The 15012-nt window shown below is 45.2% G+C and overlaps 1 protein-coding gene across 1 annotated transcript in view; it reads right to left on the bottom strand.

Moving 5' to 3' along the window:
• dchs2 (dachsous cadherin-related 2) overlaps positions 1-12621 on the bottom strand; it is a 116107-nt gene extending 103486 nt beyond the window's left edge. Inside the window, exon 1 of the mRNA XM_048598987.1 lies at positions 10662-12621. Within this exon, the coding sequence (XP_048454944.1) occupies positions 10662-12440 (1779 nt within the window). The 5' untranslated portion in view covers positions 12441-12621. The remainder of the gene's footprint in view (positions 1-10661) is intronic.
• Positions 12622-15012: the final 2391 nt, after the last annotated feature.

Raw genomic sequence — 15012 nt, 5'->3', positions numbered from 1 at the left:
TCTGAAGAAGGGTCTAGGCCCGAAACGTCAGCTTTCCTGCTCCTATGATGCTGCTTGGCCTGCTGTGTTCATCCAGCTCTACATCTTGTTATCTAGTTCACTAATGTCCTTTAGGAAAGGAAATCTGCCATCCTTACCAAGTCTGGCCTACATGCAAGTCCAGACCTATAGCAATGTGGTTGACTCTCAACTGCCCTCTGAGTAATTACAGATGGGTAATAAATTCTGGCCTGGCTGGTGACATCCACATCCAAGGAAGGAATTTTTAAAAAAAGTATCTTCAATTCAGTTTGAGTTAAAGCAAAGAATTAATCTGAACTTGAACAACTGATCTGTTTAGTTGGTTTTATACTGTATGAATAAATCTTTACACATACCATAATTCGTGAAAACTTAGTAACGGTTGCAAAGATCAAAATTAAAACACAGATTAAAAGCAGCACACAGCTACAATGTGTCTAGCCATTTAGCTGGATTCTAAATTTACATATAGAATGGTAAACCATAAAGCTGGCCTCATCTACAGTAAAGATTAAGCTTGTTAAATTGCAGCCAGTTACATATTAAATTTACAAGGTCAAAGACAAGTGAGGGTGACAATTCAGCCCATTTTAATTCATCCATCCACTAATCCATCAAAAGTCCATTCCAAGTGCTAATTATTGTTTGTGAGAAGAAGTTTGCAAACTGCAGTTTCAAACTTGCCTATTACTAGTTGGAACCCGTATCCATTTGCAGCCCTCTTCGAATTTAGTTTGCAGTTATTTTCTAGGTCTACCTTTTCCACAAGAAGCAAGCCATTTTTAAAAAATTCATCTAAACTCTGCCTAATTTGAATTAATGGCAAGTTTGATACGTACTGCAGCACATCTTTATTATCTATGTAATTACAAAAGTACATTAAGAGATTAACATATACTGTGTACTTCAGTGTGATCCTTAACAGAAAATGATTAGTTAGACAAGTGCTGGGATAAAGACAACTAGTGCTCGCTAGAAACTATTAGAAACAGACCAAATAACAGGTCACCTGCAAATAGTAAACAATAAAGTTTGATTTCCCATAACATCTTCACAAGTGACAATGAGTTCTGTAACGTCTTCTCATGTGGCGATCAAAGCTTCATAAGGACATGAGACATTTCAATACGATCAAATCAATTTTTAAATTTGAATAAGGGATGTGATTGTTGCTGGTTAAGTAAGCATTTATTGCCTAGCCCCAATTGCAGAGAGGGCATTTAAGAGTCAATGACTGGATCTGGAGGCACTGACCATAGCCAACCAGCCCACACTTGCAAAGCACTGCTACACTTGTTCTGAACAACCATAGCGATGCACTTTAATTCAAAATAAATGGCAACATTTCTTAGGGAAATACCAATTGGGTTTGAAATCTAAATAAACCCTAGTAGTTAACGATTATTCATCATTAACTGCTGCATTCTCCATGGCAATGCCTCTAACAATCAGAATCCACTTGACAACTAATCAGCACTTTCCTCTTATATAGTATAAATATTGATTTTTCTTTTCCCTTATTTGGTAATCTTGCAAATTGTCCCGATGACTGCATGACAAAAAAACTTTGATAAAATGTACATTATTATTTAAGCAATACTTAAATTCTAGACTACCAAATGATTATTGTAAAGTCAAGTGTCATGGAATACGTACTTCCAAGCATAGTCACTTTGCAACCATGTCTCTGTAATGAGATACAGGTGCGAGCCTGGTTTAAGTGAAACCTGTCCCAAAAGATTAGCATCCTTATTTCCAAATATTGTTACCTATGGCCCGTGAGAGATACCCCTGTATCCGTACCACTCCTTCAGCCATACACTTGACAGAATATATTTATCCATGATCCAACCGAAAATGGTTCAGAATTTTAAGTGTATTTTCATGGTTTGTTTTTTAATTTGGACGTTATCTCCTCAAACTCTCTCAACCCAACGCAATTTTCATTTCTACCTACATTGCTTGCTCCTATGTGAACCTCAGCAACCGGATCCTCCCCAGCTCAATCCAAATTCTTTCCCAGCTGCAAGATATCTTTAATCCTGGTTCTGACCAGGAAATACCTGCACCGCCACACCTCCCCACCCCAATCACAGCTGAGGGACAAGAATTCCCCAAAGATGGCTTTGTGGCAACATTTGTCTGTAGGATATGGCCATATTAACAATTTCTTTATGTCCTAATGCAAGACATTTATACTTTAGATAGAATGCAATAAGTTTGCTTCAAACAGTATGCAAATAGAACCGTGTAAATTTGTTACTTAGGATAACTGTAATAAACAATCTTATAAAGTTGAAATTACAGGAACAGCTCAGATTCATCCTAGAATGCTAACAGGGCGACTGTTCTCATAACCCTAAAGGCACAAGTCAGTACAAGCTAAAAATAATAAAATTCAACAACTGTTTAATGCAAGATGCAGCTTAGCATTTCCACTGGGCCAACATCAACATCTTCTTCCTGTCAAATAATATCATATTTCAGTAAATCAATCCTCTGGAAATATTCTCCAAGTACTTCACAAACTTGCTGGAAAAACAACGCATGTTTATAGCAACTTCATAATACAAACCAGTACATCCAAGATTTTAAGGTCCAAGACTTGGTGTCATAAGACAAAGTGACATAACTGAATTTCTGACATTTTTCTCCCAAAAGTTGGGATAAAATATTTAGCAGCTAGTTTTTGTTTTCAGTTTTTTTTTCCAAATTACTGGAATTTTGTTTTTAAATTCAATGTCCTATTCTAATTCTAATATCTGAAAGTACACTGTATCAAAATGAAAGAAAACAACTCCAAAGTCACTGTGCAGTAAATATTCACTCAAGAACTTTAGCCAGTTATCGGATGACCTGAATTCTATCAATATCTTAACAGTCACGGAGGCTAAGTATTTATCCATTGTGTTACTCAACAGTACACTGTAAACATCTAATGGTACTACCAGGCAGAGAATGAAATGTTCAGAGCTTGAGCAGGGAAGAGAAAAGGAACTATACTGAAATACACATTATATAAAGCACATACACAATTGAAAACAGGTCAGTAATACTGGCTGAAACCCAGCCACCACTGACTGCTTTTGTTCAGAGACAACAATTGTTTTTCAGTCTAAATACAGCTGTTTGCTACAGATGCCAAGATATTAAGTAGCATTCCCTAACTCACAACTCCTACAAGCATAATACTGTATGTATATTCAAGTTCCTTTGCACAAGATTTTCTAGTGATATGAACCTTGAGAGATAGCCAAGAAAGTGTTTGCTCTATGGAGGTAAGGTGCACAATGTGACGTGAAGGGTACAGTTGAATCCATTGCATTCTCCACTATCCTCTGAACGACAGGGAGTAATGTGACTCTTGATGATGCCATAAACCCTTGCAAAGTTTTTGTATGATCTTGCTCTCAAAAGTTGCACCCTTGGTCACTGTGTATTTGTGTGGAACACCAAAAGGAATAAACCAATCACCCAGCGGAACTTGATCTATGGTTGAGATCTTCTGATTGCAGGTGAGAATTGCTTGTGTAAAATGAATGAAAACATCTGTTGGTACAAGATTGTGTTCAGTTCCATTGCTGCTGGGGTCAAGTACTGTGAAATTCATCACAAGTACTTCCATATCCTAATAATGGTCAGTAATCCCATACTGGGATGAAGACACTTCCCTGCTCCAGCCAAAGTACATCTCTCAGAATGTGAGCAATAGATAGCATAATCAGGAGCCATTATTGAACAATAATATGACTTTCTCGTCAGTACAATTGGCTTTTCTGATGCTTGGTACCCTACTGATTGCAAATCATTTTCAACTTGAGATTGCAGGAAGAATGAGTTATTTCACCTCTCTCCTGTTGTCATGAACCAGTCAGTAGAGATTGCCACCTCATCCTCTTCCCACACATCAACAATTACATGCCTGTCTGGATTCCTTTATAAGATACCTTCAGATAAGTAGACATTTAGTATGCTGTGGAAGTGATCTCAGCTAAAGCCTTCCTCAACAAATTAAAGCTGCCCAGGGTCCTCTTTTTAATTTGGCTCATTCAAAGGCACTTCAATGACTCTGCAGAGAATCGCTGCCCAGATTTCATAGCATTCTCAACCATGAGCCATGAGGGAGGATGCAGTTGTGCTTGGGGGCATTTATGTTCCTGATGCTTTGCATGTCTGCCAATGCCAAGGATAATCTTGTTTAAATCACATGAACATGTTGCAATTCTAGCATCTCTTTGAAGTACCTTTCAGGCATGCCTGGCCTGAGGGCTCACTTCACAATACAAGCCCCATACAGTGAGCAACTGCTTGCCAGATTGCTTCAGATGCTGGCCCAGTCTATCAGAGATAGGAGACTCACTGCTCTTCATACCTTTTAAACATCCAACCTAGTCAGTCCAGCAAGCCGGCTGCCCTGGCTTTGTATGAATATCCCCCTCAGTGCCTAGAATTTTGGAGGGTCCTTTCTCTGCTCACAAGCCTGTAGGTTGTAAGCTTGTGCTCCCTGACTCTGCCCCTGCAAGCCCATCATAGGAACTGTTCCCACTGTCTCATGGAACCCTGAACTCACCAGGACATCTTGCTGTTGAAACCAAGTCAACAGCCATCAAAACCTCCCTGCCACATGAGGAAAGGTCAGACAGGAAGGTCAAGGAGATTGGCCCTGTATTGTGAAAATGAGAAATGCATCTTATTGAAATACAAATAGATGCTGAGAGGATGCTTCCCAACATGTGAAATCTAAAATTAGGGGGTAGTTTCATATCAAGGGATCTTCCATTGAAGACGATGAGGAGGAGAACATGAGGAGGAGACATTTATTATCACTGAGAACTGTTGGGCTTTTAAACTCTTTACCCAGAGTGCTGTAGTGGTGGTGAGTTTGAATACTTGAATCAAATCTGCTATCAACTTTATCTTCTCTGAGGAGAATTTGTAGCCTGCACAGCCAAGTCCAAGTCAAAATGAAGTAGTGATGTAAAGAAAACCATTTCTTTTATCTTTGGGCTATGGGCTAAACAAAAAGAAAGATACTGCTTTAGACCAAGGAGACCGTACAAAGGGACAGCTAAAGTTTTAAAAATGTTGTTTACTGGAACACATTGCAGACTGCACACTACTCAGGTGAACCATGACAAAGTTTGAGGTTTTGTGGCTGGGTTTTTGGAATGAAGAATGTAAGACTGGGTATGGAACTGGTAAATGATAAAGGGGCAAAAGGAAACACTGAGTTTTGTCAAAAATAATATGGCATTAGAAACTGCTAAAGTTTTTGAAAGTCAGAATTTGCAAGACATTTGAACATCCTCAACTGTATTAAGCGGTCTACAGAACTGAACGCTTTAGGCCTAATCAAGTTCTACTTACTTGTTTTTCAATTTATATGATAACAAAAATATATATAGAACTTCTATTGGGTTGCAAGATACCCACTGCTGACAGGCCCTCAACATTAAGATGTAAAGTTAAGGCAGCATGCCTATTGTCATAGAAATTATAGAATCCCTACAGTATGGAAAAAGCCCCTTCGGCCCAACAAGTCCACACCAACCTTCACAGCAACCCACCAAGGCCCATTCTCCTATAACTCACCTAATCTACACATCCCTGAACACTATGGGCAATTTAGCATGGTCAATCCACCTAACCTGCACATCTATGGACTGTAGGAGGAAACCGGAGCACCCAGAGGAAACCCACCTATAATAAAGGTGTTTTCAATGTGAGATTTGTGGCTCTGGGAGTACTAAGATTCCACAAGGGGCCTCTTTCACAGTCTATTAATTTTCTCGTGGAATTCAGTTTGCTGATAGGATCAGTTGCTTTCCCATGGGTGCCTGGGTAGTGGCAGGGGATTTGGCAAGATTGTCCCACAGGTTCCTTATAACAAATCCCAGCTGTCAAATGGTAGACTTTTGAATTACCATGGCAATAGTAATCCTTGGTAAAGTGGTTCAACACAAATCCCTTATTCGCTTGTGCAGAGACACAAACAATGCTACAGATTCCTGATGAGTGTTCCCTCTCCAGATGAAAAGAAGGACTAATTTCCCTAAACTCAGGAAATGAGATCACTATTTGGCTCCAGGAATTGATTATTGACGGCAACACATGACTCAATATATATGTTTTGATAAATTCTCCACTGGAACCTAAATTACTCAAAAGTTTGTGTTGATGGACTAACAATCCTTTGTTGCAGCAAAATCCGAGGCAGGTAAAAACCACTTTCACTCAGCTTGTATTTAAGTCCTCCATAACTTGCCTCGCTCGTTAATTTCATTACCTTCAAAATTCTCTGGACCATCTTCATCCCACCAACAACACCACCGTCCCGAGGTCCTAAACTCTTGAATTCTCTTCGCCTTACACTTTCCAGTCTTCCTTTAATCCCCTCCTTCAAGCCAAAATTTTTGTCACTCGCTACTAATATCTCATTTCTCACTTGGCATTCAAGTTCATTTCTGTGAGGTGCCTTGGGATATTTTTTCCTTCACTGAAGGCATTATGCAGATCCAAACAGTGGTACTAATTTAAAGCACATTGACAAACATTTGTAGCAAACAACAATAATTCCTATTTTACTACGTTAAACAAAATCACACTACTAAAGTGGCAAAAAACCAGTTTAAACCCACACACTAAAGGTGAACATATGTGGACACTGCAGCTTATTAGAGCCAGGACAAGGCAATGGTCAGTGTCTGTGTGTTAGAGTCATGAGCAAAGATAATGTCAATAACTAGAGTTAAGCCAAGTACAGGTCAATGAAGAGTTAGGTAAAGCACAGGCTATACTCATCACAGTTTAGAAAGATGAGAGATTATTGAATCATTGAAACTTAGGTTTCCATTGGTTATTGGCAGGATAGATGCAAAGAAGATGTTTTCTCTCAGGGTGTTAGGCATTTTGGGGCTAAACAGGAAAATGGAGTTAAGGCCGCAATTAGATCTTATCAAGTGACAGTGCAGGATCAAGGTACCCTATCACAGACAAAGAGTGGTGGAGGACAGTTGCTTTTTGGACTGGAGATCTGCGACCAGCAGTATCAAGGATCATTGCTAGGTCAGAGATGGTAGGAACTGCAGATGCTGGAGAATCCGAGACAACAAGGTGCAGAGCTGGATGAACACAGCAGGCCAAGCAGCATCATAGGAGCAGAGAGGCTGACATTTCGGGCCTAGACCCTTCATCAGAAAAGGGGGAGGGGAAGGGGGTTCTGAAATAAATAGGGAGAGAGTGGGAGGCGGATAGAAGATGGATAAAGGAGAGGATAGGTGGAGAGGAAACAAACAGGTCGAAGAGGCGGGGATGGAGCCAGTAAAGGTGAGTGTAGGTGGGGAGTTAGGGAGGGGATAGGTCAGTCCAGGGAGGACGGACAGGTCAAGCGGGCAGGATGAGGTTAGTAGGTAGGAGATGGGGGTGCGGCTTGAGGTGGGAGGAGGGGATAGGTGGGAGGAAGGACAGGTTAGAGAGGCGGGGACGAGCTGGACTGGTTTTGGGATGCGGTAGGGGGAGGGGAGATTTTGAAGCTTGTGAAATCCACATTGATACCATTGGGCTGCAGGATTCCCAAGCGGAATATGAGTTGCTGTTCCTGCAACCTTCGGGTGGCATCATTGTGGCACTGCAGGAGGCCCAGGATGGACATGTCGTCTGAGGAATGGGAGGGGGAGTTGAAATGGTTCGCGACTGGGAGGTGCAGTTGTTTATTGCGAACCGAGCGTAGGTGTTCTGCAAAGCGGTCCCCGAGCCTCCGCTTGGTTTCCCCAATGTACAGGAGGCCACAACGGGTACAGCGAATGCCGTATACCACACTGGCAGATGTGCAGGTGAACATCTGCTTGATGTGGAAAGTCTTCTTGGGGCCTGGGATGGGGGTGAGGGAGGATGTATGGGGGCAGGTGTAGCACTTCCTGCGGTTGCAGGGAAAAGTGTCGGGTGTGGTGGGGCTGGAGGGGAGTGTGGAGCGGACAAGGGAGTCACGGAGAGAGTGGTCCCTTCGGAAAGCAGATAAGGGTGGGGAGGGAAAAATGTCTTTGGTGGTGGGGTCGGATTGCAGATGGCGGAAGTGTCGGAGGATGATGCGTTGGATCCGGAGGTTGGTGGGGTGGTACGTGAGGACGAGGGGGATTCTTCTTTGGTTCTTATTGCGTGGACAGGGTGTTGCGGGAGATGTGGGAGACACTGTTGAGGGCGTTCTCGACCACTGAGGGGGGTAGTTACGGTCCTTGAAAAACGAGGACAACTGAGATGTACGGGAGTGGAATGCCTCATCCTGGGAGCAGATGAGGCGGAGGTGAAGGAATTGGGAATAGGGGATGGCATTTTTGCAGGAAGATGGGTGGGAGGAGGAGTATTCTAGGTAGCTGTGGGAGTCGGTGGGCTTGAAATGAATATCGGTTTCTAGGTGGTTGCCCGAGATGGAGACAGAGAGGTCCAGGAAGGAGAGAGAGGTATTAGAGATGGTCCAGGTAAACTTAAGGTTGGGGTGGAAGGTGTTGGTGAAGTGGATGAACTGTTCGAGCTCCTCGTGGGAGCACGAGGTGGCGCCCATACAGTCATCGATGTAATGGAGGAAGAGGTGGGGTTTAGGGCCAGTGTCGGTACGGAAGAGGGATTGTTCCATGTAACCTACAAAGAGGCAGGCATAGCTTGGGCCCATGCGGGTACCCATGGCTGTCCCTTCTGTCTGTAGGAAGTGGGAGGAATTGAAAGAGAAGTTGTTGAGGGTGAGGACGAGTTCCGCTAAGCGGATGAGGGTGTCAGTGGAGGGGGACTGGTCGGGCCTGCGGGACAGGAAGAAGTGGAGGGCCTTTAGGCCATCTGTATGGGGAATGCAGGTGTATAGGGACTGGACGTCCATGGTAAAGATGCGGTGTTGGGGACCGGGGAATTGGAAGTTCTGGAGGAGGTGGAGGGCGTGGGTGGTGTCACGGACATAGGTAGGGAGTTCCTGGACCAAGGGGGAGAAAATGGAGTCCAGATAGTTGGAGATCAGTTCGGTGGGGCAGGAGCAGGCGGAGACAATGGGTCGACCAGGGCATTCAGGTTTGTGGATTTTGGGAAGGAGATAGAAACGGGCGGTGCGGGGTTGGGGAACGATGAGGTTGGAGGCCGTGGGTGGGAAGTCACAAGCTTCAAAATCTCCCCTCCCCCTACCGCATCCCAAAACCAGTCCAGCTCGTCCCCGCCTCTCTAACCTGTTCTTCCTCCCACCTATCCCCTCCTCCCACCTCAAGCCGCACCCCCATCTCCTACCTACTAACCTCATCTTGCCCCCTTGAGCTGTCCGTCCTCCCTGGACTGACCTATCCCCTCCCTAACTCCCCACCTACACTCACCTTTACTGGCTCCATCCCCGCCTCTTCGACCTGTTTGTTTCCTCTCCACCTATCCTCTCCTCTATCATCTTCTGTCCGCCTCCCACTCTCTCCCTATTTATTTCAGAACCCCCTTCCCCTCCCCCTTTTCTGATGAAGGGTCTAGGCCCGAAATGTCAGCCTTTCTGCTCCTATGATGCTGCTTGGCCTGCTGTGTTCATCCAGCTCTGCACCTCATTGCTGGGTCCACTGCTTTATGTCATTAATATTAATGATTTGGATGTGAATATAGGAAGTATGGTTAGTAAGTTTGCAGATGACACCAAAATTGGTGATGTATTGGACAGTGAAGGAGGTTACCTCAGAGTACAATGGGATCTTGATCAGAAGCGCCCATGGGCCGAGGGGTGGCAGATGGAGTTTAATTTAGATAAATGTGAGGTGTTGCATTTTCTTAAAGCAGATCAGTGCAGGACTTATACATTTAATGGTAGCATCCTGGGAAGTGTTACCGAACAAAGAGACCTTGGAATGCAGTAGACAGGATAGTGAAAAAGATGTTTTATATGTTTGCTTTCATTGGTCAGTGCATCGAGTACAGGAGTTGAGATGTCATGTTGCAGTTGTACAGGACATTGGTTAGACATTTGGAATACTGCATTCAATTGTGGTCTCCCTTCTATAGGAAAGATGTTTTTAAAATTGAAAGGGTTCAGAAAAGATTTACAAGGATGTTGTTGGGGTTGGCAGGTTTGAGCAATAGGGGGAGGCTGAATAGGCTGGGGTTATTCTCCCTGGGCTGTCAAAGGCCGAGGGGTGACCTTACAGAGGTTTATAAAATCATGAGGGCATGGACAGCCAATGTCATTTTCCCAGGACAGGGGCGTCCAAAACTAGAGGGCACATTTTTAAGGTGAGAGGGTAAAGATTTAAAAGGTGCCGAAGGAGCAACCTTTTCATACAGAACGTGCTGCCTGAGGAAGTGGTGGAAGTTGTCACAATTTCAACATTTAAGAGGCATCTGGATGGGTACACGAATATGAATGATTTAGAAGGACATGGGCTAAATGCTCACAAATGGGACTGGATTAATTTAGGATATCTAGACGGCATGGACGAGTTGGACTGAAAGGTCTGTTTCCGTGCTATACAGCTCTATGATTCTGCTCCTTACTTCTGTTCTTTTGGATCAAGCCAAGGAAAGGATGAGTCAAAAATTAGGGTTAGGTCAAGGTCTGGGGTTAGGATTAAATTTGAAGACAGCTCCCCAGTTTAGAGGTCCCTTTATCCCTGTCCCGCGGTATAGATCGGTCTCACCTGAAGGAAGCAGGTCCCGGGCTCCGTGTGTTCCCGCACGGTCGCTCTGTAGAGCTCTCGCTCGAAGACCGGCTCGTTGTCGTTCACGTCCTCGACGTGAAGCAAGACGCTGGCGGTGGAGGAGAGAGGCGGCTCACCCAGATCCTGGGCCACCACCAACAGACGGATCACCGCGTGCGTCTCCCGATCCAGGCACGCAGTGGTGCTGATAAAGCCCGTCAGCGGATCGACCTCAAAAAGCGACACCTCCCGGTCCCCAGCGTCGTCTTCCAAGATGGCGTACCTGACCGTGCCGTTGGCGCCGGCATCCGGGTCTTGTGCGCGCACCCGTAGAAGTGTGCTCCCGTCGGCGGGAAGTGGGCCCTCGGGGACGCGGGCTGTGTATACCTCGCGCTCGAAGGCGGGAGCGTTGTCGTTGACGTCGGTGACGCGCAGCTCGAGCGACCGCTGGGATCTCAGCGGCGGGCGCGCGGAGTCAGAGGCGCGCACGGTGAGGTGGTGTGCGCGGCGGCGCTCGCGGTCCAGGTGGCCGTTTACACGCAGTAGGAAGACGGAGCGGAGCGGGGAATCCCGCAGCTCGAAGCTGGTGCTAAGCTCCTCGTTTTCGTCTTCGTCCTGCAGCCAGACCCGCAGCTCGCCGCCTTCGCCCAGGTCCGGGTCCCAAACCGACACCCTGGCCACCAGCTGCCCTATGGCCGCCCCCTCCGACACCTCGGCCCGGCCGCTCTGGCTCAGGTACAGGATGCTAATGGACGGCCGGTTGTCGTTGACATCGATTAGCCGCACCGACAGGAAGGCGCTGCCCAGTTCAGTCGGGGAGCCGTGGTCCCGGGCTCGAATAACCAGCTGGTGCCGGGGCCGACTCTCCCGGTCGAGCGGTTTCTGGAGCCGGACCTCGCCGCTCCGGCTGTCGATGGCGAAGTGGCCGCCCGGGTCGCTGTGCCTGCGGTCTATCTCGTACGTGATGAAGCCGTTACTGCCTTGGTCCGGGTCGCTGGCCTGGAGCTGGATGAGCCGGGTCCCCGGGGCCGCATCCTCCCAAACCCAGGCTTCATACTCGGTCTGGTTAAAGTGGGGCGGGTTGTCGTTCTCATCCAGCACTCGGATGTCCAGCTGCATCATGCCCGTCCTCGGAGGAGTGTCCCCATCGAAAGCCTGCACGGTGAGCGAGTAAAAGTCCCTGGTCTCCCGGTCCAGGAGGCCGCCGAGTACAAGATCGACATGTTCGAACGCTTTCTCGGACCGAAGTTGAAATATCCCCGGGTTTCCCTGCGTGATCGCATAGCCCTGAATGCTAAACTTCTCCGTGTCCGGGTCCCAGGCTTCGTCCAGCTGAAACCATGTCCCGCTCGGAGTTAGTTCTGAGATATTGAGCTGGACTTTCTCCCTCGGGAAAACTGGACTGTGGTCATTGATGTCCGTGACCACGATCTCCACCTTGACCATTTGCCCGGTCAGAGTCACGGCTACAAACTCATAGCGATCTGTCGTCTCTCTGTCCAGGACTTTGGCTGTCTTTATAATTCCGCTGTCCACATTAACGTTCAGATCACTGAAAACAACCGACTCTTCACTTTCCGAAATGAAATAGCCACCGGTTGATGTCTCAGCGGGGAATACAACGCTGATATCCCCCACTATGGTCTCCGGGGGTTGTCCCTCCTCTATAGACAAACTCAATCTCTGTGACAGGACAACCCGACAAGCCCCCAAAAGTAACGCAATTCGAGTAAGGCATGCAGTTAAGCAATTTTCCCGAAGATGAGCCCGTTTTGGCATTTTTCCCTATCTGCTCTATTTGTATAGTAGAGCTATAAAACAACATTCACAAAGAGGAAAGGACGCTTCATACGATAACGATCTACCTGGTATTCACATGTTTCCGATGATACAGTGCATCAAAGACGAACTTGTCCTGAATAGCCGTGGTGCTGAATTCTTGTTCAAAAGTAAATGTTATCGTATATTTATCTGGCTTTTTTTCTCTGCACTCTCGCCGAGTCCCATTATGTCACGATCACAATTGTTATTACCTGAAATCCAGGTTTGCTCAGTTTCTAGACTTCAAGGCTGAGCGTGGTAAATGTTGAGTACTGAACTGGCCGCGCATCTTCCTGTGAACGCTTTGGCTTTTCTCTTTCGCTGGTTGTCTTGCTACTAATTACAACTGGCGTATGAAACGTGACGATCACCAACTGGTCAGAGAAAAAAAATACAATGTCGGACCTGTATTACGCCGATGAACTCAACGCTTAAAATTAATCAGCCGAGAAAAAAGACCGTTCGCCTCATCATATCTGTGTGTCGTCCTACGTCAGGCTCTTTCCCCGCAGCCTTGCAAATGTTTCCTTTATAAGTATATTTCCAATTCGTTTTTGAAAATTACAAATCAATGTGTTTCCACACTCCTTCAAAGCTATGCGTTCCAGATCATAGCGACTCTCTGGGGAAACAAAAATCCCAATTTCCCCTTTTGATCGTGATCTTTAATCTGTGCCTTCCAGTTAAGAACCCCCAGAAAGAAACCGTTTCACTTTACAAAACCTCTCGTAAGTAGCATAAGACTACAGTTCACTACTCAATCAGGAAAAGAATGCATGTCTGGAGGAAAGAACTCTCTTCATCTAAGATATCATCTAAAGCCTGATAGAACTGTTCTTGAATAGCATTACCATTTCCTTGTTCAGTAGATCCATTATTTGTTAATTAATCCTTTTTCATTGCACAGTACCCAGTATAGAATGGCCTGTTCTCTGGTTGGTTAGTTGATGTATTGATATAAAAACAATCATATTTTCTTCCTCTGCAATATCATTGCTAGTTTGGTTTGTCCAATCTATATGCAAACTAAAAATCACCAATGATTACATTGTACCCTTATTGCATGCATTTTGTTTAATACCTTCCCTTAAATCTCCTCAACTGTTTGGGGGCCTGTAGACAATTCCCAATATTTTTTGCCTTTTTGGTGTTCCTATCTCCACCCATACTGTTTTCATATCATGATTTTCCAAGACAATAGCTTTCCTCACTATTGCATTGATTACTCCTTTGCTGACAACCATACCCCACCTCCTTTCCCTTTCTGTGGAGAGAAAACAGTTAACATTTCGAATCCAGTGCCACCTCTTCAGCCAGTTCTGAAGAAGGGTCACTGGTCTCAACGTTAACTCTGTTTTCTCCCCACAAATGTTGCCAGACCCGCTGAGTTTCTCTGGCAATTTCTGTTTTGGTTTCAGATTTCCAGTATCAGCAGTTTTGTTTTATTCGTTTGCCTTTCTAGCTGTCCTTCCTAAATAATGAATACTCTTGGATGTTGAGTTCCCATTTTTAGTCACCCTGCAGCCATAATGCTGTATCATGATGATATATCTATTTGTGCTGCTAATTCATCCACCTTATTGCTAATGCTCAGCCTTTAGAATTATCTTAGCTTTATTTTGCACTATGGCCCCATTTGCTGTGCTCTTTTTTTCCTGCCTTCCACTTTTTTTTCTTACTTTTCTGTCTTTTGTTTTAGTCCTTGTTTCAACTTCCTCCGTCTCCCTGCTCAGGTTCCCACCCCCTGCCATTCTAGTTTAAACCCTCCTAAAGAGCATTAGCAGATACACCCCTACCCCAGACATTGGTCCTAGCCCTGCCCAGATGTAGCCTATCTGTCCTGCTTGTACTCCCTCCTTCCTACACCATTTCTCCAGCCATGGATATACTGCTTAATCCTGTTATTTCTTCTTTGTATATAAAATGGCACTGGCAGTTATCCTGTGATTACTATCTTTTAGGTCCTACTTTTTACTTTATGTTCTAACTTCCTTTATTCTTCTTGTAGGACATCCCATTTTGTAAATCTATGTCACTGATACCTGTATGAACACAACCACTGACTCTGTACCATTACCCTTTAGTCATTCCGAGATATCCTTGACCTTGGCACCAGAGATGCACCATCCCATCTACCACATCCAATTCTCTCAGAGATAGTAGGAACTGCTGATGCTGGAGTCTGAGATAACAAGATGTAGAGCTGGATGAACACAGCAAGCCAGGCAGCATCAGAGGGGCAAGAAAGCTGACGTTTCGGGTCTATTACATCCAACTCTCTCTCCCTTTATCACTAAGTTACAGTAGTAGCAGTGTCTAGCATCCACAACATGAACTACAGTCACTCACCAAGGCTCCTTCCCAAAGTATCTTCTAAAATCATCATTACTGCCATCTGGAAGGACAGCATAGCGAATGCATGGGAACACCACCTCATGCAACTTCTCCTCCAAGCTCCACACCATTCTGACTTGGAACTACATCACCATTCCTTCACTGAAGCTGGAATCCCCTTGCAAACAACATTGTG

Source organism: Rhincodon typus, chromosome 1 (assembly GCF_021869965.1).
Source record: "Rhincodon typus isolate 14 chromosome 1, sRhiTyp1.1, whole genome shotgun sequence".
Taxonomy (NCBI): domain Eukaryota; kingdom Metazoa; phylum Chordata; class Chondrichthyes; order Orectolobiformes; family Rhincodontidae; genus Rhincodon; species Rhincodon typus.
The sequence above is the reverse complement of the archived record's forward strand: the minus strand, read 5'-3'. Positions and strand labels throughout refer to the sequence as shown.